This window comes from Gambusia affinis, linkage group LG17 (assembly GCF_019740435.1).
Source record: "Gambusia affinis linkage group LG17, SWU_Gaff_1.0, whole genome shotgun sequence".
NCBI classification, from domain to species: domain Eukaryota; kingdom Metazoa; phylum Chordata; class Actinopteri; order Cyprinodontiformes; family Poeciliidae; genus Gambusia; species Gambusia affinis.
Genome location: NC_057884.1, coordinates 14,296,449 through 14,319,520, shown reverse-complemented (window position 1 = coordinate 14,319,520; position 23,072 = coordinate 14,296,449). Strand labels below are relative to the sequence as shown.

Genomic DNA, 23,072 nt, shown 5'->3' with positions numbered 1-23,072 from the left:
CACACAGGAATCTATGATTTCATGCAGGATGTCTCTTCTTTTCTCCTGTGAATTTCACTTCCTGCAACCCCCCCTCTCCCCCCTTGTCATTGTTTGACTGTTTTAATGATTTTGTTTATTCTTGTCTGTGGGTGGAGAGGGCTTTCATAAAAACATTCAGGAAACCTGACATCCAACATCATACATAGAGCTGTTTCTGCTCTGTTATTCCCAAACCCACTAATATGCACACAGACACACATGTCGCACAGTCAGTGGATTTACTTTTTTGTGGGTTATAGAGTTCAGAGGAATAGGAATTTCTGCAGACTTCGGGGATCAAACGTGCCAAGAAAAGAATATCTCTGGCCTGCCTCAGTTTCCTGACTATGTGACGTCTGAGAGGGGAAGAGGGGGGCGAATGAGATCCCCTTTGCTATCTGTTGTTGAGACTGAGCCTACATCTGCGCCTCCCACCTCATTTTCCCAGTAGTCAACAGGAAGACTGGAGGCCAGAGAGAGTGGTTGCAGTCTGCAGGAGAGGAAGGACGTCCAGGGTCCAGCTGCACGGGTAGTGAGAACAAAGGCAAAGGAATGAGCAACAGCCAGAAAGAAGTGAAGAAAGTCCAGTCAGTTTATCTGCAAAACTTGGAAAGACTTAACAAAGGGACAAAGTCTGAGAAAAAGAGTTGGAACCCCAAAGAAGGAGATTTTTCTGCAAAAGCAGCAATGGAAAAGCTGCGACCTTCTCCCATAGCTGGCCAAGTTGCCAAAAGTTCAGCAAACAGAATCAGCAGAGATCTGACCTGCTCCATATGCTTGGATCTTTTCAAGCAGCCGGTTTCCCTGCCCTGCGATCACACTTTCTGCCAGGGATGCATTGAGGGCTACTGGACGGGGCCACGGGGCCCCGGCCAGGGGGGCACGGGCTCCTGCCCTCAGTGCAGGAAGGTGTACCCCGGGAAGAGCTACCGACCCAACCGCATCGTTGCCAACATTGTGGAGAGTTACTGTCACGGTCTGGAGGAGAGCGGGAGCACGGGATGCCTGGCTGATGCAGGGTGTGCAGAGAGGGCTCCTACTCCCGTCCCACGCTGCAGCAGGCACAGGGAGGAGCTGAAGCTGTACTGCGAGGAGGACCAGGAGCTGGTGTGTTTGGTGTGTGGTGTGTCCCAGGAGCACAGGAATCACACCATGATGTGTGTCCAGGAGGCTGAGCAGAAATACAGGGTGAGTTCCTCTCTGATCGCGTCTTTCTGCAAGAAATGTTTCAGGTTGCTATTATTCAAGTTTATCTGGAATAGTATGGTCCAGGTTTGCATGCAATAAATCTGGTGGCAAATACTTTCTAGGTACCAGTACAGTATGAAGTGAAGCATGTATTTTTTTCAGGTCAGGTTTCCAGTTTGTTGATTTCTCTGATATTCAACCCCTCCCACAAAAGCCAGTGAAAGTTCTGCCATTGTGTTTGCAGTGAGTCACAGTTGTTTTGCTGCGTTTCTCCGGCAGGGATTTCTCAACAGCTCGATGGATTCCTTAAAAGTGGAGCTCAACACGGCCCTGCAGTGTGACAGGGAGGCTGAAGATGAAGTTAAAAAGCTCAAGGTGGGATCAAGCACAAACGGAAACAAAATCTTATTTCCAAACACACAACAATCACCGATGTTCCATCACCTTTCAATACACAGAGGATCATAAATTTTGGGGCTCTGCATCCAACCTAAAATGTCTTTAATGTATTTAAATAATGAAGGATATAACTACAGAATAAAGCTTTCACAAGTCATCTCACACTGCCTTTCAAATACCATTTGTGGAGATCATTCCAGTCAAAGTAATTATGAGTTAGCTCCTAAAATTGCTCACTTTTTGTCTTTTCACAAATAAAAGGCTCAAATCTGAAACTGGGACTCAAAGCAGATTTACTGAGTCTCAGTGTTTTACATTTGAACTAAAGCTGATCAAATGTAGTCCAGTTTTATTAGAAAACTTTGAAACTGGTCGTCGGTTTTGCACCAGTAGCCTGCAAAGCAGATGCTAACGTTAGCCTAGTTAGCAGCTAATGGTCGCTAACGGTTAAAAAATATTCTTTCCTGTCAGAAACAAAATATTTAAAAGTGCTAGAGGCTTAATTGACACTTATAAAATGTTTCTGATACACACATCATTTGTATAAAGAGTTTCTTAGTTGAGTCCTCGCTAAAGTCTGCTATCGTCCGTTCCTTTTGTCTCTAACCCCAGGACCACACGGCCGACCTGAAGCAGCGCATCGAGGCCCAGTTCAGCGACCTGCACCAGTTCCTGTACCAGGAGGAAAAACTCCTCCAGGTGAAGCTGAAGACGGAGGAGCGCAGGGAGCTGATCCGCCTGGACGAGCACAAGGCCCTGCTGTGCGTGGAGATCTCCCGCCTGCAGAGAGCCGTCCACGAAATAGAGGACAAACTCAAAGAACAGGACCCGTTCATCTTGCTTCGGGTGAGTTCAGTCGTACGAAATTCATGAACAGTGGAGAGCAACTCATCTGGAAGTTATTACCAGCATGACTCAGCCGAGGGGCCGGTTAGTGTGGAAAAATGCTGAACTGTTGGTTTCAATAATTTTTTTTTCTCTAAATCTGTTTTTATAAAGGAGGTGGACAAAAGTGGAATTTCATTTTGCCAAAACATACACTTCTGCGAATCTGCGCTAGCATTGTAAACAGGCTCCGACATTCCAGATTTGATTGAGCAGAGTATGTATTTTATGTTTCTTATTGGCCTTACACACGCTTGACCATATCAGATGAATATCAGCAGCCATTTAAAAACAAAAGACTCTTCCGCTCAGAGTTCAGACAGGAGGCAGGCCAGTAATCTCGCTCTCTCATCTGGAGAATAGGGGACTTTAGCTCAGGCACGTTGCCACTCTATCTCTGGCTTCAGCTGCGGGACTTTCCCCAGGCCACAGAGATCCCGCAGGGTGGGACTGCATGAGCTCAGACGTTGATGTAATGTGGAAAAAAAAAAAAAAGATTTCTCTACTTTCAAATCCAAAAAAAACCCCAACTAATTACCGGTCTCCCTCTTTCTCTCTGTGTGTGTCTTCCTGTGCGTCTTGCTGCTCCTTGCGTTAGAGCATCAAAGCCCTTCCCCAGAGGTGAGTGTGAGAAACTTTAGGATGTGTTTTCCTTGGAAAGACGTGACTTTATTCCCTCCTTTCACTGCTTGATGTTGTTGGCAGGCCTTCTCTCAAGTTTGAGAAACCGACTTTTACACCACCAAGTCTGTGTGAGGGCCGCTTTGCGGGGCCTCTGCAGTACAGAGTTTGGAAATCTATGAGGGGAAGCCTTTACCCAGGTACTGCATGCAACACATGGGCTTTTAAGCTACTCACCCGCACAGATATTCATCTTGAGAAGCAATCTGAACTTACAGTGTCACATCTACTTAAGCTTTTCTTTATTTATATGTTGCAGCAGCTAATAAAGGTTTTATTGGGATGTTACTTAAAGAATCAGGTCAGAGTAACACATAGTTGTGAAGTGGAAGGAAAATAATTCATAAAATACACATTTTTTTTTGCAAATAATTATCTTAAAAGTGCCGCCTTTTCATGTATTCAGATTTTTTTGAGCAGATTTACAAGAATCTACAGAATGTAAAGTGACTAGGATGTCCTAGTCACTTCAGAAAGATTATTCTCCTAATGTAAATTACAATACACTAAAAGATAATCCTATTGATGCATGATTGGTTTAATATGCTCCCAAAAAATTACTATATCATCTTAATTTTCAAACACTTGAGTATTGCTTATATTCATTAAAATCCCCAAATTTTAATACAATCCATTTGTTATAAGCCTATAAATTTGATCTAAAGTCCAATGCAAAACAATCTTTAATTTAAAAAAACAAATAAACAAAAAAAGTCTTTGGTCTGACAAGTTTTTCAACTAGGAAAATCAGAATTTTGAAATCTATCTTTTTTTCTTTTATTTTAAAATTATGCACTGTTATGTAAATTGCTTTAACATAAAGTTTGATGTTGCAATGTGACACAACGTGAGAAAAGTTAGGGGATACAAATACCTTTGCAAGGCTCTGTGTCATATCAAGTAATCTCTCTCTGTTTAGTTCCAGCAGCCATTACGTTTAACTCCAGTACCGCCAACCCGTGGCTCAGCCTGAGCTCCTCCCTCACCTGCGTCCGCTACCAGACCTTCAACCACACCGTGGAGGACAACCCCAACAGGTTCAACGCCGCCCTGTCGCTGCTCGCAAGTCAGGGCTTCACTCACGGCCGACACTACTGGGAGATCGAGGTCTACAGCAGCACGGTGTGGACGGTGGGGGTCGCCAGGGAGTCGGTTCCCAGAAAAGGAGTAATCAAGGCCCTCCCAGCCAACGGCTTCTGGACTCTCACCCTCTCTTATGGTGTTAGGTACATGGCCGGCACATCTCCGCCAACTGTCCTGTCCCTGGAGGAGCCATTGGCCCGGATCGGGGTGTACCTGGACTACAAGCGGGGCTTGGTGTCCTTTTACAATGCAGAGAGCATGACCCACCTCTACACCTTCAGGGAGACCTTCACTGAGACTCTGTACCCTTACTTCAACCTCGGCTTCCTGGATAAAGTGCACGAAAATGAGCCTCTCAAGGTTTTCTTACCAAAAATCTAAACACAGGAATAAGAGTGAGCAAGTAAACATGCCTGAAGTTAAACATGAGGAAACTAATTGTTGCTATGAACTAACAATAATGTGCAAAAGTCAAGAGTTAAACATCACGGATTTATATTTTTCTTGGAGTTGGTAAGACTTTCTCGTAAACTTTTTAAGCAGTCTCGACAAAACCTATAAGATATATCCAAAAAATAGCAAAGTCTATATTATAGAATAGAATTTCAGCATCAAAAAACTGATTTCATTGGAGATATTTGCTAAAACTCCAGCATACAGTGGATGATAAACTGAAGGGTGATGGACCTCTTTCAGAGTTTGAACTTTTTCCTCATTGAAAAACTTTGGAGTCTGTTCATCAGCAGCTGATAATTGTTTCGTTTTATGCTTTTCTTATAATTTCTTAAACATTAGCCAATTAGCAAAATGTGGCCAAAGTAAAAAAAAAAAAAAAAAAAAGTGGCCAATGATCAACAGCATTTTAAAATATAACGAGAAAGTCTGGCTCTTTGGAAAGAAAATGTAATGAAATCGTGTGATTTCAAACTTTTATGCAATATTATGTATGCAAAAAAACATTTTTAAAATATTGTTGATTAATTATTTTCTTTATGTATCCTAAACAATTTGAATTTAACACTATTCTGTATTATGAGTAGCATTTTCTGAAACAAGTGGTTGAATTTGTAGGATGTTTTCTGCTCCATGTTTTATTTTTGAGAAGCTGTGCGTCAAACTGTGTATAATTACCTGACTGAGAATGGATGAAATAATCTCTCTCCTGCTCATCTGTACATATATATTTTAATTTTGAAGAAATAGAAGTGAAAATGTAAAACCTTTGTTTCTAAAAACATGATGGGCTTGATGGTTTGAAACTATGCACTGTGAAGCAGTTCCACTTTTAATTCGTCCCGTCAGAATAAATTGAAAGAAATGAATGCTGCATGAACGTCAGGTGGAAATAAATTAAGAAAGAATTTACAGACATTTAAAAATTTTAAATGTCTGTAGTTTGGTCTTCCATGTTTTTCCTCTTTGCCTGTAAAAGTAACTTTTAAATGTGTCTGTTTCACACTTCCGATTATATCTATATTTAATAATTTGATCCAAAAACTGATTCATGCCAAACTCGATTTAGTCCACCTGCAGTGATTTCCACATTTCTCAGCAGGCTTTGTAAAACAAATATGGCGGCTTTAAATACATTCATCTTTTATGTTAGTAGCATAATCTATCTCTGAAATCTTTAGAGAAATAAATCATTCCATATGTGTATTTAGCAGATGCATTCAATGTGAGAGCAAATTCCAAATTGCAAAAATTTGGAATTGCACATTTTTGCAACATTTCAAATTCCACGTTTGCGGTCCCAAGGAGTCTTGTGCAAATAAAGGTAATTGAAAACTTGTAGATTGTTAAAAATGGCCTAATCTTTGACTTCCTGTTTCCATTTGGCGTTGGGATTTAGCATAGAAGCAACTTTCTCTCAGCCGCTCTTCGAAATGGAAAAGACGAAGAAAGAAAACTAAGTAAGGAATATAAATGTTAATTTTCATAAATCAGGAATTAGATACAGGAAAAATGCCAGCCGTTGCATGTGCAGTCAGAGAAACATTTATATGGAAAACAATTTGAGGTCCTAAAAACTCTGTAGCTTATTTTCAAATTGTTCTGTTCACATCGTTAAGAGTGTAGCAAATGACCGTGGAGGCTGCTGTAACAGTTATTCACTGGAAGCATGTTGCTACACATTAATTACAGACATCAGACTGTACCATTTTCAGCAATTGCATTTATCAATTTTTTTTACTGCACAATCCATAAAGCTTTTTTTCTTTCTCATAATTTGTGCCACTTATGTTCCCTTCAGCAGCTTCATATTTTTCTTTTTATTTGCAGCAGGTGATGTCAGAACTCAAGAGATGAAAAAAAAAGGAGATTGGAAATTTTGAGTAAATAAAATCTCTAAATATCTTCGATTATAAATATCAGTAACGTATGCTTCATTCAACAAAGATGACTCAGGCATTTGAGTCGCACTGCATCCATTCACGTTAAAACAAACAAAAACAAAAGAAATCCAGAAGATGATTTAATTCTCCTTTCAGTATTTGCAAATCCTTAAAATTACATGATATTCTTAAAAGTTGACGTCTCCTTCAGATGGTTTTATAAGTCTAGACTCACAGCAAACTATATTTCAATATATACACTCTATATCTTAATCCAGTGTGTTTCTAAAATGTGAGGTGGCCATTATGAATCCATAATTTCCTCTGGAACTAAACAGCTCTGAATGCAACATCAGATTTCTCCGTATGGTTTCAATTAGCCTTACAGATGTAAAATATGCAGGCTGGCGTTTGTGGTATCAAGCCGAGCATTTACCCGTCGCCTGAAAATGGGTGTGACCGTCCAAATGTTGGAGATGGGAGTCTGTGATTGGGCCTAGATGCTGGTGTGTAGGGTGTCCTGGAACTTCGTGCTGGTGTAGCGTGCGTGGAAGCCTTTTCTACTGATGCTGTCGTCTGAGTGGAACTTTAAAACGATGGCGTCTCCGGCTGAGTAGACGTCCTCTGGAGCCTGAGGGAACAGAAAACCACAGATGTGTCATTTTAAAACCGCTTAGGCATCAAGAACAGGATCAAGAAGATTATTAGAGATCCTACCACTGATCCACAGTGTCGGCCCAGTCTGGGGGACTTGGTGTCAGCGCCGTCGTACAGCTCCAAATAATCGTAGCCGCAGTCCGCCTCCTCCTCAATCTCAAACACTTGGAAGATAATCTCCACGCCGTAGCCCTTCTCGGCGGTGAGCACCCACAGACAGTCGGAGCCGCCGGGGTAGTTGTTATCTCCGAACTGTGCATGAGAGTACAGGTCTTTTGTCTTGACCTCGGATTTAAGGCTTCCTCCGCATTCTGGGAATCCACAACCACAAAATTAGAGGGTCAAGAAGAGAGGCCCTTAAAAGGGTGGAAAGAATGCAAAAAACACTTAAAATGTCACATTTCTGGCGACTCTTTTCCCCGAGCTGCAATTTACCATTTCAGGCTTTTTTTCCAGAACCTTTTTAAGAGACCCTTGGATGAGCATTTTCCGTCAGACAGCATCTTCTCTTCTCAATGACAGTATGTTTACAGTTTATTCTGCAGCCCTACATTAGGTCACCACGCTTACACTGACTTGAAAAAGTGTTTGTATCCATGAGCTTTTATATTTCGTCGAACGCATTAATATTTTTAGCGATCAAAATAATGCAGAGCTTTCAAAAAGCGTTTAGAAATGTGGAGTGTGCAGAAATTATCATGTTATTTTGATCCTTTGAGTCAAATAAAAACACCTCTGTCCAAATAGTGCTGCTGTCCTGCATGTTTTAGTTCTTTTTCTGAATCAAAATAACATCATGATGGCCACCTGAATGTCATCATGGTGGTAAGGTCCCAAAATATATCACAGTTTGATGTTGCAATAAGAAAAAATGTAAGAGTTCAGCATGGATTTTTCCCCCCAATCTTTCTGTTTTTGTCTAATTAACATAATTTCACTCAAATCTGTTGATAGCTTTTCGATTTTTTTATGCTGCTGTCTTTCCAATTAATTGCCAATAAGTGGATGTGAGTAAATTTCTTTGCCCACCTGCTCTGTACGAAGCCTCAAATCCTCTCTTTTGCACCGAGTTGTCAGAGAAAAAATGCAGGAACATCTTGTTGCTGCTGGATGTAACTGGATCTGGTGTTTTGGTGCCACAAAAGCGGCCCAGCGTCGGAGCACGGACGTCTCTGCCATCAAAGATCTCCAGGTGATCATAAGCACACTCCAGATGAGCCTCCATGTCAACCTCGTTAAAAATCTGAGAGGGAGATTTTCAAACAGATTGTAAGTGGGTGTTCTCCTTCATACCGAATCACTGTGTCTGAGTCACGACCTACCAGTTGGATCCGATGGCCCGGTGTGGTGGTCAGAGACCAGGTGCAGGCCTTCTTGCTGGGATACTTGTTGGGCCAGTTGGGACTGCTGATTGTGCCGGATACGGCGTTTACGAAGTGATCACACCCAGCTAAACAAAAACGAAACAGCATGTCAGGGGAAAACTGTAACGACTGGATCAGATGATTTCTGATTGCAGAAACACCTTTCCCTAGAAGAAACAGTATTATCATATGAAGTAATGGGAAAAACCAAGAATGCCTCATAATTAAACAGCTCATAAAAGCTTCTTTATTCGTAGTAACATGGAGTCGTTGTTTTCTGCATTTTGAGACTCTTTAAGAGGAAACATTCCTCAGTTTACTGAGGTTTACCAGTACTTCTTTCTGCACAACTCATTTAACCCCTTACTACCTGACGTTATTTAAAAATGATATCACTTATTTAGCTTTTGCTGTCAAGCAAATATTAAATTAAGTGGAGGTTGTTCTTTCAGAAGCAGCGCATACAAAAGATAAAAATTCTGGTTTGATATAAATTCACAATGTTAGGCATTTAAACAGATTTTTCAGTCGCCAGTATTTAGATTGATTAGCTGTTATTGATAAAGAGGGTTTTGAAATTGAATTCTAGCATACATTTCTGTACTGCCCATGTCTACAGTGTCTCAATCAGAGCTCAACACTGAGAAAAATCCCTCCAGAATAGATATGCATGATCCAAAATCTATGCTGCATTAAGACCAGAAGATGTTTAAAGCAATTTAGCAACAATAGTTTAATCATTTCAATCCAGTTTAGATCTGCACTGTGACTGAAAAAGCTTCATTTTGTTTAACCAAAGCAGTATAAATATTCATCTTAGCATAACAAGTTGATCTGAACTTGCCTACCTTCCTTGCAGTCGTGCTTATTATCGTGCAGCATAAACCCACTGCGGCACTGACACCTGTAGCTCCCAAAGGTGTTCACACATTCATGCTGGCATCCTCCGTTACCTTTGGAGCACTCGTCTACATCTGTGGAAATGTTCAAAGACTTTTGCTGAACTTTCTTTTCTTCAGCAGAGAAAAATATGTACAAACGGGCTTGGTGTAAACTCCAAGTGAATGTGAAACAAAATTAGAGTCCCTGCTAACCCAGACAGTCTCTACCTAATTGTGTATTGTAAGATGGGATTTGTTGTGTAGTAAGTTTATTATGTACCAGTGTTGCAAATTCTAAAGGTTAGACTTGGTGATGTTTTGGAGTTTACTGGGGGAACAGAAGTGAGAATCAACATGATTTGTTTCGATACTTTTACTATTCAGAAAGCTGAAGGTGTTCAGTTCGGTTTGATGCTTTCTGACATGACAAATTCTTTTTATTAACTTCTTTTTTGTCTATTATTTACATGCATATAAAGTACAGGTGTTGTGTTGGTGTTGACTTTTTACATTTTATAATATAAAACATATTAACTGAAGTAAAAGTCTATGAAACCAAAAAAAGGGAGTACGTTTATCTGATGAACAAGAGGAAAACGTGATAAATGGTACATGTTTTTAAAATAAATATATTTTATTTCTTTTGTTTTAAGCATATAGTCTTATAAAACCCCAGTTTTACCCCCACACAAATTACAATCTCTGCACAGACAGAATACCTGTGTAACATTTTGGCTGTATTTTCTTCAAGCAAATATTAAATTAAGTTTGCAAAGGTTTGCAGTATTGCATCAGGAATTTCTCATATTTACTGGCCGCTCACCACAGAAGAAGTGGGCCTTGAAGCCCCTCTTGGACACGGTGTTGTCCGACTTGAACTCAATCATCATGTTGTTCTGGAGGGAGGTGATAACGTCGGGTTTCTCCGTGCCACAGAACTTCCCGTGGATCTTGGAGTCGGTGCTCAGCCCGCTGCGCACTTCAACGTAATCATACTTACACACCTGTTGTGAAACAACCACAATCACTCTGTCTTAGCAAGAAAAGGCAAAAACAACAACACTTTACATGCTAATCTGAGCTGAACCCACGTCATTTCCTTCTGTCTCAAAGCCATCAAACGTCAGGGTGATCCGGTACTGAACTGGCGCCACCAGTTGCCACACGCAGTTCTTGTTGTGGGGATACTCTCTGGGCCAGCCCGGGGTGCTGAGGGAGCCATTCAGGCTGGTGATGAAGCCGCCACAGGCAGCTGCTGGAGGGAATGAAATGAGAAAAAAAGGATTTCAGTGGAAGAACTCATGAATAACAAAGTAAAAACAGTCGCTTAACCTTCAGCGTGAAGCAGCTGAATAAAACTGGTAAAAACACATCGATTAACTAGATGTTAAACAGGAAAACTGGTAAAACACACTGAGTACATTTTGATCAAGATGTTTGTGTCTGTTTCTATTCATAAACAGAATTTGTTATGTAAATGAAGAAATACTATTTTTTTTAGTGTTACATGTTTGAACCAACATAAATGGCACATATATAAAACACTTCAAAATAAATTTTTTACTTTGGATATAATAATTAAAACCACATGTAAACTGTTGAAATGTAGAAAACTAAATGAGATTTAAAAAAACACTTTGAACCTAAGCATGGGATAATTAAAATGTGTTTTCATCTGGTAAAAAATATTGATTTAGTAAACCTTCTTGTTCAGAACAAGTCTGTGAAAAAATGACGCGGTTAGCAGATTGTGACTTTATCTTGTTTTTAATACCAAATTAATTAGAACATGTTTTCAAAACTAGATAAAGAAAACTGTAAGTGGAGTATTCTAAAATTAATTCCTTGTTTACTTCTTAAGTGAGGATATTAGATTAAATGAAAGATTTAAGATTCACTGAAATAATCAGTTTCACTGGATGTGAGGGTTTATTTATTTGTTTAAAAAACAAATAAATGTACATGGTGAGTTTGCAGAAGGGACTTTTTTATTGTTATCAAAGGTTGGATGAACAAAAGTATTGACTCTTGAGATACTACAACAGGACAATGCTGCCCCCTTGTGGTAAACATTGTAAAAGAGGGGAGTTTCATCAATCTATGTTGCTTTAATTAAAATATAAAATTCTTTATATAACTATGTATACTGTGGAACTATGATGGCTGACAGAATAATATAGGAGGCTACACTGACAATAAGTTTGTCACTTTTTTGGCGTATTAAATGGTAATAAGTATTCTTTCGGATTCTTTGTTATTGCAAAACACAAAGTAATGCATATATGTGAAGTTAAAGTGTGATGTTTATTTGAAATAAAATGATTAATTTTACTTTATTTATCTTTTTGAAAGATAAATTAAATACAATTTCAACACATGGACCACTTTTGAAGACAATGATGTCTTCACTTTGATTTTGCTCTGACTGCAATGCTACTTTGAAAATAATACAGAAGCTATTAAAAAAGAACAATATTGCGCATTGCTACATATTAGTTCATCAAAACAAATCCCATAAAAATATATTGATGTTTTTGAATTTTGCGCTACAAATTGTGAAAACTTTCCAGGGTTATGAATACTTTTGCAAGAGATTTTATGTCCTGTTTTGTTAGTAAAGACCTGATCTGCTCTCACCATCACAGCTGCGTCTGTCTGTTGCCAGCTCAAAACCGGGGTCGCAGGCGCATCTGTAGCTGCCCAGCGTGTTCATGCAGCGCTGCTCACAGAGCCTGTTGTCATGTCTGGAGCACTCATCCATCTCTAATCAAAAAGAAAACTGGAATCAGTGTCCATATTTCCTCCTCCATAAAAATAGTGTAGACACTTTGTTGCTGCAGGGGCTCTCTGACCTTTTAAAAAGCTGGCAGCAAACCCTGCCTTGTTGACCGAGCCGTCAGAGACAAATTTCAGCCAGAGCTGGTTGGAGCTGCTCTGGAGGTTCTCCGGTTTGTTGTAGCCACAGAACCGGCCGATGAGTGGGCTGCTGTCCGAACCGCCATCCCTGACTTCCACATAGTCGTAGGTGCAGGCGTCGTGTTTCTCAATCTGCAGTCAGGATAAAAATGAACGCTGCTGCTGTTTGGGTTACTCGCATATGATGCAAGAAATTTGTCTTGACTCATTATGAGGGCCTTTTTGACTGTTTGAGATAAAATTTATTTAATAAGCTGCTGTAAATAGACATTTTTGAATTCTTTATGGAAATAGCAGGTCTTGCAAATTCAAATCAGCAAAATGTTTGTGATCTCCGTGTTTTTCACCGAGACATTCAACCTTTCTCGTACTGCTATGTGATTTTTACCTCAAATGACTGAAAGGTGAGGCCGACTTGAAAACCTTCTGCCACTGTGATCTTCCACACGCACATTTTGTTGGGCTGGTAGTCATCAGGATAATTGGGGGACTGGATCTGGCCACGATCTCGCACCAACTCCCCGCCACAGATGGCTGCAGAGAGGTCAGAATAATGACCGAATCGGTTCAAAGACATTCAAATGCCAAAGTCAAACTAAAGGTACTGGTGATGCGTTGTGGTATCACCAGTACTATAATGTATTGAAGAACAAATTAGGGCAATAATTTGTAACAGGAAAATAAGAAATTTGAAATATGCTTAATAAATGTTTAATAACACTGTAGATGAAAGCAGATAGAGAAAATGGCTCAAGTAGTTAGACACTAGCATTCCAGCAGAGGGCGGTTTAATGCTTGACAGGTTTAGCTTGAACGGCAGGACGCAGAAGACAACCATTCATTCATTGTTTATCCCTTCGATTGTAGACAATGTCCAGCAGTCATTTTACAGTAATTACTAGGATTCTCAATTTGTATTTTAAAACCATTTTAACAAATAAAACTTTGAAAAATGGGGCAAACACTTGCATCCCTTTAAGTTTGGCACCCCTAAATAAAATGTCTTACGAATACAGACATATAAACACGCTCAAGGAGGAAGAAGACAGTGAAACTTTCATTTAACCTGCTTGGTTATTTTTATGTAGTTAGTCAAAAGACTGACACATTGTTGGCTCTATATTTCGTCTGGACTTTCGTCTTTGTAAATGATTGTTAAAATGGATTTCAATCAGTATTGTTCTTGTGTTTTACCTTCATAAGAAGCAGAGAAGCCTTTGCCCACCCAGGGGCTGGAGCCTCTAAATTCGATCCAAAGACGACTGCCGCTGGAGACGATCGGATCTGGAGTCATGTCGCTACAAAAACGCCCTGAAGAGAACATTTCCAGTCAGGAAGTATTTCTTAGTGTAAGTTAGGACAAAAAAGCCAAGAATTGCTGCTTAGTATCAAGTTTATAAAACAGGCATCAGTCAGACCTTTTAGGGGAGCTTTTCTCCAGAATCCGTCTCGAACTTCTACGTAGTCGAACCAGCAGAGATTACTCCTGAAGAGATCCATGGAAGTGAAATTAAGGACAATCTGGGACACAGAGGAGAGATGCTGAGCATAACAGCATGTAAATATATCAGATTGAAATGTATACATCAAAAGAGTTAAAACTTTGATCCCAAATTTACACAACAAGGATGTATGAGACTCTGACCTTAATTAATTGCTTAAAACTGAGATTTCAAACTCCAGTTCTTTTGTATTTCTGTTTTATCACACATGCATCAAATAACTAGTTCACTAGAAAGACCCTGATGAACCTGACTGCATGGTAAGGAGGTACTTAGATCATTTGATTAGAATGTGTTGAAGCAGCGACATTCCAGGAAAATTGCAGGATGCTGGACTTTGAGGACTGGCGTCCCGCATGACTGATAAACAATATTTTTTTTACAGTAACTACTTAAACGTTTGGATATTCAGCGACTCCCACATTTATTTGGACTTTCTTCCTCATTTTTTAAGTTGTAGAATAGACCAACACTTATGTTAGAGAAATCTAAACTTTCAGGTTTTTATTTAGTTGAGTTAATTCAGAATTTTTTGCAATGTTTTTTGCATAGTTTGTTTATGTAGTTAATGATAAATTTTTGATATTTGCTCATTTAATCCCATGGGAAAGATTGTCGTGGATCTTTTCTGGACGTTATAAAAAAAAATACTTTAATTAACATATAAAATAAAAATTACAAAATGTAAATATATTCTTAGAAAAAGCGACTACTGATATTGTGAGAACGATATGTCTACATGCATATTTTGATTGTAAAAATAATAAATATGAGCTAAGCAACACTCAGTCCTAGTGTTTGGTTTAGTGTTAATGATTTAGTTGTTTATTCTGCTTCTTTTTATACAGCACAAATGCATCATAGGTTTTGTGTATCCTGGATGTAAAGTTAAGAGGAAGGAAAAAGTGCAGAAGAAACTGGTTTGCTTGCAGCAGGAAAAACTTGCACTGACTCTAAGAAAATGCAAACCACAACCACCTAAACCAACAGAAATATACTCCAAAGGTTCATGACTTTAAAGATGGGTTTCACATATTCAAATTAATCACTGAAATAAGTCTCATTTTGCTGATTTGTTAAGATGCTCTTCATTGATCAACACGTCCTTCGGGGGTCCTAAGCAATTGTAAAAGGTCTCCAATACTGACATGTTAATGCAATTATTTTTATTCAAGTTTCTTACCATTTATGTTTTTATAAGTAGGTCAAATGACATAAATATTGCCAAGATATGTTTTTTTTTAACCAACATGAAATAAATCAGGCATATTGTGCATTAAAGAGGTTCAGTTATAAAATGCATGCACCCATTTTGCAGGGATAAGTGTAGGTTTAAAAGTCACCTTTTCTCCTGGTGTGACAGAAATCCTCCAAACACAGTGAGTGAGTGCTGAGTATCCGTTTGGAAAACCAGGAGAAGAAAGGTTTCCAGCACTGTCCTGCAGACTTTCCCCACATCCTGCCAAAAAGAAGGAAATAAAAAAATTGCACACAAATGCACAAAGACGACAAGTCACAGACAAAATTATGACTTATGAGACATTATATCTTATTTATTTATTTATGTCCTACTTGCACATTTGTAGAGTTTGCGGGCTTGAGCAATGTCCCCTTCACTTAGCCTTGTCCTCTGTCCAATGGAGGGTTGAATACCGTTGACATCGTAACGAGGCAAGATGGTGTCCAAGAAGATGCTTCTGTTTCACACAAAGTACAAATCTGTTCGTCCTTGCAGAGTTTCAAAACATAAGAACCATGTAGGAGTTAATTATTGCACAGAAACTATAACCCTGACATTATACATACAGGATGTATGTATATACATTCTGTTTAGAGAGGTTCCAGTATTGAAATAAATATTTTGTACTTGTAAATCAGACTTTATAGCTTTGAATTGAATTTTGTAATGTTGTAAAATAGAATCCCAGTTGTGGATGTAAATCAGAATGTTTATGTAATTGTTGATTTACATGAAATGAATGAATCAGCTGAAATGGAAAATATTCTCATCAAAATTTGTTCTTGCAGGTTGAAACTCACATGCAAGCCAGGAACCTGAGCACAGAGATTTATTTGTAGATTTTTGCTTTGTATTTGTAAAACGACTAAAAAGAGGACTCTTATTTACTCACATAAATCTTTATCAGTGGCTGCACAAACAAAATTTATTTACTGCTACATTTTCTGACTTATGTATCAATACATAACTTGGATTTTTTTTTTTTTTACATAAACACATTCCCATCTAGACAAACACAAATCAGAAGTTTTCATTTTATTTTATTAAGGTTACAAAACTCTACTTACAAGTGCAAAAATATTTACACCTGGAATCTGTCAACAGCTTTGTCAGCACCTTGATACTTTTATTGATTGTAATAATCCCTTGCTGGGTTTACAGCGCCCGCTGTTGCTCAGTTGCCATGGTGATGAAATGATGAATGACAGGCATGTGTAAACAGAGTGCTCCGAATGGGGCCGCTGGCCGGTGCCAGCCGGCTCAGTGGAGCCCGCTCCTGAATGCCAGAGAGAAAAGCCACTCCAGCCCCAAATTGTTCAACAAAGCCTGAACTGGTTGGACTTTTATTTAAACTGGCAAGCCGCCACGACCCAGAGCCCTGACGCAGTGACGGGGGTAAAACACCAAAGCAGAAACAGAGAGGAGCAACAGTATGCTTCAGAGAGAAAACATTTCTGTCACAACACAGCAGGTTCTTGATGAACTGAAGTTGAAGAAGAGGGACAAACATCAGGTCTCATATTTAACTGAATGTCTCGTTGATAGAGTCATTTTTGAGAAACCTTGAACGTTTTCTCATTTTGCCATGTAGCAGCTTCAAATGAATGATTGTTTCAATTATTTCTATGTTACAGACAAAGAAAAAGGACAAGGATCATGACAATCATGACAAGCAAAATACAAACAATGACAAGAGAAAATCAATTTGTCTACTTTGAATTTGTTTTCTGCATGATTTCAAGTGTTTCACGGCAAAATTTGCTAAAATAAAATGCAGAACAACAAACTACTGTTCAAATTAATAAAGTTCTATAAATCCACCTGTTCTTTGAAGCCCTCGGAGGTTTAATAAAAGACATTAGTGAGCAATCAGGATCATGAAGGTCAAGGAACTGAACAGAAAAGTCAGATATAAGGTTGTAAGGACAGAATAGCAAAGTTAGATTATGAAACAATGCTAAAGCTTTAACTATCTGTTAGGACCACTGTTAATTTCCTCGGCACAACTCAAAATCAACCAAGATGTGTCTGTCAACCTGACCTGGCAGGCAGGCAGAGAAAATATTCATCAAAGAACCAAACTTAAGGCTAAGTAAGTTTGAAGAAGTGACACAAAGCCCAAATGTTACAATCTAGTATGATGGTTAAGATTTAGGTCAAAGCATTTCACTGTCAAATAAACTACTTTTGCACAACACTGCAACAACGAACCATTAAACTAGCTCATCGCTGGAAAAAATATTATTATCTTAATGTCAGGCAGGTGAAGAAGTTTATTGATGATTGACAGTGAGTTGGAGGCAGGATACAGAGGGAAGAGTGAGTCACCATTAAATCAATAATTTCCTCAGAGAGTTGGTTTTATGATTTGTTAATGTGAAATGTTTTGAAATGAAAAGAAAATGTATGCTCAGCAAACCCAAATAACAGACCAGTTAAATATTAGGCGGTGGAGAAAAGGAAAGCAGAGGAATATTGGCAACCCACCTGGAAAACGTGTTCCTTGCATAATGCATGATGCTGCCAAAGTCATAGCCCTCCCCCAGAGAGTCCACCTCTCCAGGTTCCGTCTTCAGGAAGTTATAGTCTTGACCTTTTGGTGGACGTAACACAGCATCAGCAAGCTGCATTTACAATTACAGAAACCTCTGTGTAGTAGCACGGTTACTACCTCAGTACCTGGCTGGATGTTGTCTCTGACGATGCTTACGTGCTCGTCACGGTCAGGACGAGTGTGTTCGTGCCAGAAGCCGATCACGTGGCCGAGTTCATGAACCACGATGCCAAACTTACAGCAGTTCTTCCCAATGGAGATCGCCTGAGGCCCGCCACCTCTCCTCCCCACGTAGGAGCAGCATCTGCAAAGCAGCAAAGTGCCCACAGCCGTCTTTAATTGCTTCTGAATGAGATTATGTGATGAATTTCCAGGAGATCGTTGCTTTTCTGACATTTAACGAGAAGAATCCGTCAAGCCTATGAGCACGGTTTCACTAAAAAAACATGAAACATCATCGGTCGCCCACATCCGAAACAGATGTTATTGTCAGCAACCCCATAAAGCAGAGGAAAACTTGTCACCGGGAGAGAAAGCGAATCAAAATGTCTTTAAATATCTATATTTAGCATGGGAAGAGTTTTGCCCTCTTGTGGCTGGTGAAGGAGAAGCAGCTTAACATTAAATAAGCACAATCTCCAACCAAGAACTTTTTTTTTTTTTTAAGTGGAAAATCTAAAAAAATTCACCACCTGTGTTATCTTTTATATTATGTTATAAAAGATAACACATTAAACACAAAATCTTCTGTTGTTTTACATGAAAGGTCTTGTTAGCGTTACAGCACAGCAAGCATCCGCGGGAAGTTAGCGAAGTAATATTTTGACATATAGAGCTGTGGGAAAAGGACAGCCAGTCTGTTGTAAAACGTCTTGGAAATGCCCATGTTGGATGTTAACTTGAGTTTGTACAGCACTAAAAAAAATAAAGAGACAAACAGCAAAAAAATAGTCTCTTAATATACATTTTCTTCAATAAAATTGGGCAGTTTTGGATGGAATAAATTAGAAAATCCCAACGGTATTTACATGGAATCAAAAACAGGTGTTGATCCTTATAATGTTGCTTTTCTGGATGTTTGCTCTGTTTAAACCACAGACATTTAGTCTGTTGTGCTTCTGACTGCTGAAGAGAGAGTAAACACACCTTAAAGAAGGTAGACATGCAGGAAATACCTCAAAAATTACAGAGCTCCAAATAAGGAGAGGATTGAAGAAGTTTCCTCCAAATCCATGTTAGAGACTAAAGACTATAAGAAGCACCTCACTGATGTTATTTCAACCGAATGGGTAACACTGTCAATTAAAGTTTTTACTTATGTTAAGCTACAAAATAGACCTTTGTTGAAAGATTTTGTTTAAGTGAAACGTCTTTTTGTATTCCCCTGTAGTTGAATATTTAATTTAATATTCAATAGATGGGGAAGTGATTGTTGAATTCCCACATGTTCCATGTTGTACTTGGATGGTGATTTATAAGTCAGCGGTTTATGATCTGTTTGGTCAATTTTTGCCCTAAATATTCAGAATGTTTATTGTTTTTCTTTATTACTGCTCATTGTATACGGCTTCCTGCAGTTCAAAATATGCAAGCTTAGTGGTAATATCATAACATTTCCTTTTTGCAAAAACAAACTGACTCATTAGCATGTTGCAACAACAATCTGCTCCTCACAGAGTTTTAATTTTACAATCACTTTATTGCTTTTTCATTAGTTTTTGCTCTTGTGTGCAAGTTTGGGTGTGAAGAGTCAGGTTCCGAAAATTGAGGTCTTTAAGGATATAATAAAGGATTTTTGTCTTCCCTTAAAGAACCTGATTTATTAAAATAAAACTGAATAGGATCTGTAGCTATATGGTATTTCAAATGTAAAAGAAACTGCTTTAAAAATACTCAAAACACTCAAAAGTATTTATTTAATTAACACATAACAGCTATTTTTGTCTCATTTATTTAAGTTACAAACTTCTTTACAAACTACTCACCCACAAGGCCTGTTGGTAAAAACAATGTAGCTCTCTTCAGTTGTTCTCTCTGTGAATATCACACATGTATGTTTCTCCCAGTGCCGCATCGCTTGGCGAAATATGGCGCGCTGGCTGCCTAAGAGGAAAGTCTGTCATCAGGTTTTGAGAGATTTGGGTTGTCCGAGGTGAACGTTTGGAGGAGACGGAGGCGCGGCTTTCCTCCGGACTCACCACTGAAGTTCCCACCGATCACATAAGGGATGATGCCGTCCGGCCACACTCGCTCAGGCCTGGAGGAGGCTGCTCGCTTCTGCCTCCGTGGACTCAGACCGTCTGCAGCTCCGTCATTGGAAGAGGAATTACCAGCTGCAAAGAGTGTAAGGAAATTTCATATATCATCTTGAATAGTTTGATCAGAATTACCAACTCCACAGAGAAATGTGCTTTTTCTTCCTGGTAAGACATACCTGAGTTTGTGTGATTTGCATGTTGTTCTGTATCGACGTCCTGGCTTGCTTTAAACACACGAAGATCTTCTTCGTCCAGAGCAATGTCTCCCATAAAGGCAGCTGTGCAAATTTAAAACATAAAGAAACTAGATAGGCCCCAACTTCTTGCGTCAAATAAAACAAACTTTAATGTACCTAAATGAGATTTTATGAGACAGACACAAAGTATAAATGATACAAGGTTTGCAAAACCAGATAGAGGTGAAAGAAAGATGATATACATTTACAATATTTGTCAAGAACAAATTATAATTAGAGTCTTAGCACCTTTCCATCTTGTTCTTATGCAGGAAATGATTCTGGTGCAACAATAACCAAGTTTCAGCTAGTTTTCTCACTTTGAAAACACAGCACAAATATATTCAATTAAATTCATCCTATATAATTAAATGTTGCTTTTTCCTGATTCACAGAAGAACATCAATTAAAATGGTTGTGGTTTGAAAGGAGGGAGGGAAGATAAACATTGACCAAATACATGAAAGGATTGCTAAGTATGTTGTGCTGCTTCCTGCACTGGGTCCATTAGGAAGACCCATCTGTGAAGGAGTTTTAACCTTTTTTAACTTTAATGCAAAAAACTGGTAAAGCAGTACTGATTAATGGTGAAAACATAACCAAATATTGTTTTTATAATCTCAGTTGTACCTTACATTCCATCTTTTTTTTAATGGAAAATCAACACATTTTGTAGAGAACCAAGGATGATTCCAGACAAATCGAAAACCCCTTTTTAAAGCTTGAACAGTCATTTATTTCTAAAGTGCTCCAGTTCGATTTTCAGGGAACTTTTTGCCACCTCGTTCACTTGAGTTACTCCACATGAGAGCCTCCTCTTGTTGTAGAAGTGAGAGGACGTGGCCGGTCTTATGGATGCCTTTGAAGTCGACTCAGTCATGCAGAGGGTGACTGTAAATGACTGCCACACCGCTCCTGCAGCGCCTGTGCTCCGTGCCCCGCGGCCATGAGGGATTTCGCCGGCGTCCAGCCGAGGAGCAGAGCTGGCACGGCCTCGGTGACCCACAGTCTCCAGGCAACTGCCTCAAAGCGGAGGAGCCGTGTGTGTCGAAGGTTCCCAAAGTCACAATGAAAAAAAAAAAAAAAAAAAAAAAGAGAGGAAGAAGCAAGGAAACCAAACCTGCTGGAGGCCCGTGATTACTAAAGAACTGTTGGCCATGTTGGACGATGGAAACAAGTTGTTTTCTTGAATATCTTGACCTTTTGGCAAAGTTTTTTTTTATTGTTGCTTTTAAAACAATCATACCCATCAGAATAGGAAAGTATGTGGTATTTTTTCTTTTATATTTTATTAGTGAATTATGATTTTAAAATATATTAATTCTCTTCTTAAGAGAAAAAAGCCATAAAGTCCTTTTGTGTTATATCTGTTGACATCTCTAGTTAAGCCCAAAATTACATTAAATTTCTAATTTTACCAACATGTTTCTTCTGACTGGAAGCAACATTAACATTTTGGATTAGAGTTTAATCTGATGGAGATTAGGGTGATGGCAAGGAGGCTTTCCATATGCTCTGTATTTATGCGCTCTACCAATAATAGGTTATTGCTGGTCAGTGATTAAAAAAGGGCTTTAAATACTGTAATTTATGATTATTGAGATATTTTTAAAAGATACAGGCATACAGGCAGGTAAGTTGTTCGTAAAGAAAAAACAATTTATCACTTTACTGCTTAAATAAAATCCAATTGCTTTAATTTGATAGATTTTTTTAAGTTCTCAACTTCTATAGTTGCATAAACCTTTGGTATACCTTTGAAAATACACACATGTTGTTAATTTAGTTGAACAATTTGAAAAAAAAACAACCCTACATGTTCTTTTTTATTAAAGTAAATAAATCTGCATACACAAACACAGAATAACAAAGAAAACAATGAATATCAGAATATCCTCACAGTTTTGGAAAAAGTTTTAAATATTCTCATACCAGCTAAGTCTGCCAGGTTCAATTAGTTTCTATATTTTATGTTGCACTTTAAATTAATCTACGTCCTTCTTTTCTTAGAGATAAATTATTCAAAGAGAGTTTGAATATTCCGAATCTGAATATTTGTTACGCTGTAAATTTAAAAAATAACCTTCTTTAATACACATTGATACTGACTTATGACTTATTGCTTATATACTTTGCAAACTCCTAAGTGAATCCATTTAAAACTAAATGTAAACCTGCATGCTGCCATCACTTTTGCTATGTTCAGTCTCAACAGCAGGACTGCGCTTCAAACTGTCCAAAAACACCTTTCGTATAATTAAATATATACAATTTTAGAGTAAATCTCACGGTACCTGCTTTGCATGGATCCTTGTAATCGACCGCATCCTCTGGATTGAAGAAAATCGCGCCCGCAGCTTCTCCATCAGCCGCCAGAGAGACGCTCAGACCGCACAGCAGGAGCAGAACTGCTGGTGCCGAGTCCATCGTTACTTCGGACTAAAAGGAGAACGACGCTGCTGAGAGATGGATATGTGGATATGGTTGGAAGAGTAAAACAAAAAGTAAAAATAAAAACTGAAAAAGAAAATGGAGTAAAACCTTGAGTTCCTCAGTGGGTCTGTTCCCTGCAGCCGCTGACATGCCGCTCCAGGAGTGAATCTGGGCTCAGCGCGTCTAAGTAGTAAATGTTAAACGTCACTTATTTTAGTCATAGTCCAGGAATGAGTGTACATGGAAAACACACTTTCAATGCAGTCAACTCTCCTCCCCCCAAAAAAAACAACCAATTAGGTAAACTCAAACATCAAATACATGTTCAAATCCTGTCCAGAGTCATGTAAGCAGAAAGGATTTAACTACACCACCTGTAGGCTGCCAGCGGGCTCCATTATTATGACATCTGGAAATACTGACGCAGCCATTACTGGG

General features: G+C 38.8%; 2 protein-coding genes across 5 annotated transcripts; one reads left to right on the top strand and one right to left on the bottom strand.

The window, feature by feature from the left end:
- Positions 1–234: 234 nt before the first annotated feature.
- On the top strand, positions 235–6,063 carry trim69 (tripartite motif containing 69). Its single transcript, XM_044096083.1, has 6 exons — positions 235–1,209; positions 1,489–1,584; positions 2,221–2,454; positions 3,092–3,114; positions 3,199–3,314; positions 4,094–6,063. Exons 1-6 carry the CDS (start codon positions 574–576, stop codon positions 4,636–4,638), a joined length of 1,650 nt encoding a protein of 549 aa, XP_043952018.1. The 5' UTR covers positions 235–573; the 3' UTR covers positions 4,639–6,063.
- Positions 6,064–6,720: 657 nt separating this feature from the next.
- LOC122819389 (bone morphogenetic protein 1-like) lies at positions 6,721–22,842 on the bottom strand. Of its 4 annotated transcripts, none has more exons than XM_044096079.1 (21): positions 22,743–22,842; positions 22,496–22,640; positions 20,142–20,243; positions 19,906–20,040; positions 19,693–19,810; positions 17,833–18,011; positions 17,641–17,746; positions 15,486–15,610; positions 15,257–15,372; positions 13,830–13,932; positions 13,606–13,722; positions 12,800–12,945; positions 12,348–12,543; positions 12,133–12,258; positions 10,587–10,747; positions 10,319–10,499; positions 9,463–9,588; positions 8,573–8,700; positions 8,280–8,493; positions 7,311–7,561; positions 6,721–7,224 (listed from the first exon to the last, which is right to left on the bottom strand). In XM_044096079.1, the coding sequence occupies exons 1-21, from the start codon at positions 22,782–22,784 to the stop codon at positions 7,090–7,092; spliced, it is 2,952 nt and encodes a 983-aa protein (XP_043952014.1). In that variant the 5' UTR covers positions 22,785–22,842; the 3' UTR covers positions 6,721–7,089. The 4 variants fall into 4 exon arrangements, with proteins under 4 accessions (XP_043952014.1, XP_043952013.1, XP_043952015.1 ...); XM_044096078.1 differs by having other exon boundaries at positions 10,587–10,750; positions 22,743–22,840; XM_044096080.1 differs by having other exon boundaries at positions 10,587–10,750; positions 22,496–22,660; positions 22,743–22,834.
- Between the last annotated feature and the right edge of the window lie 230 nt (positions 22,843–23,072).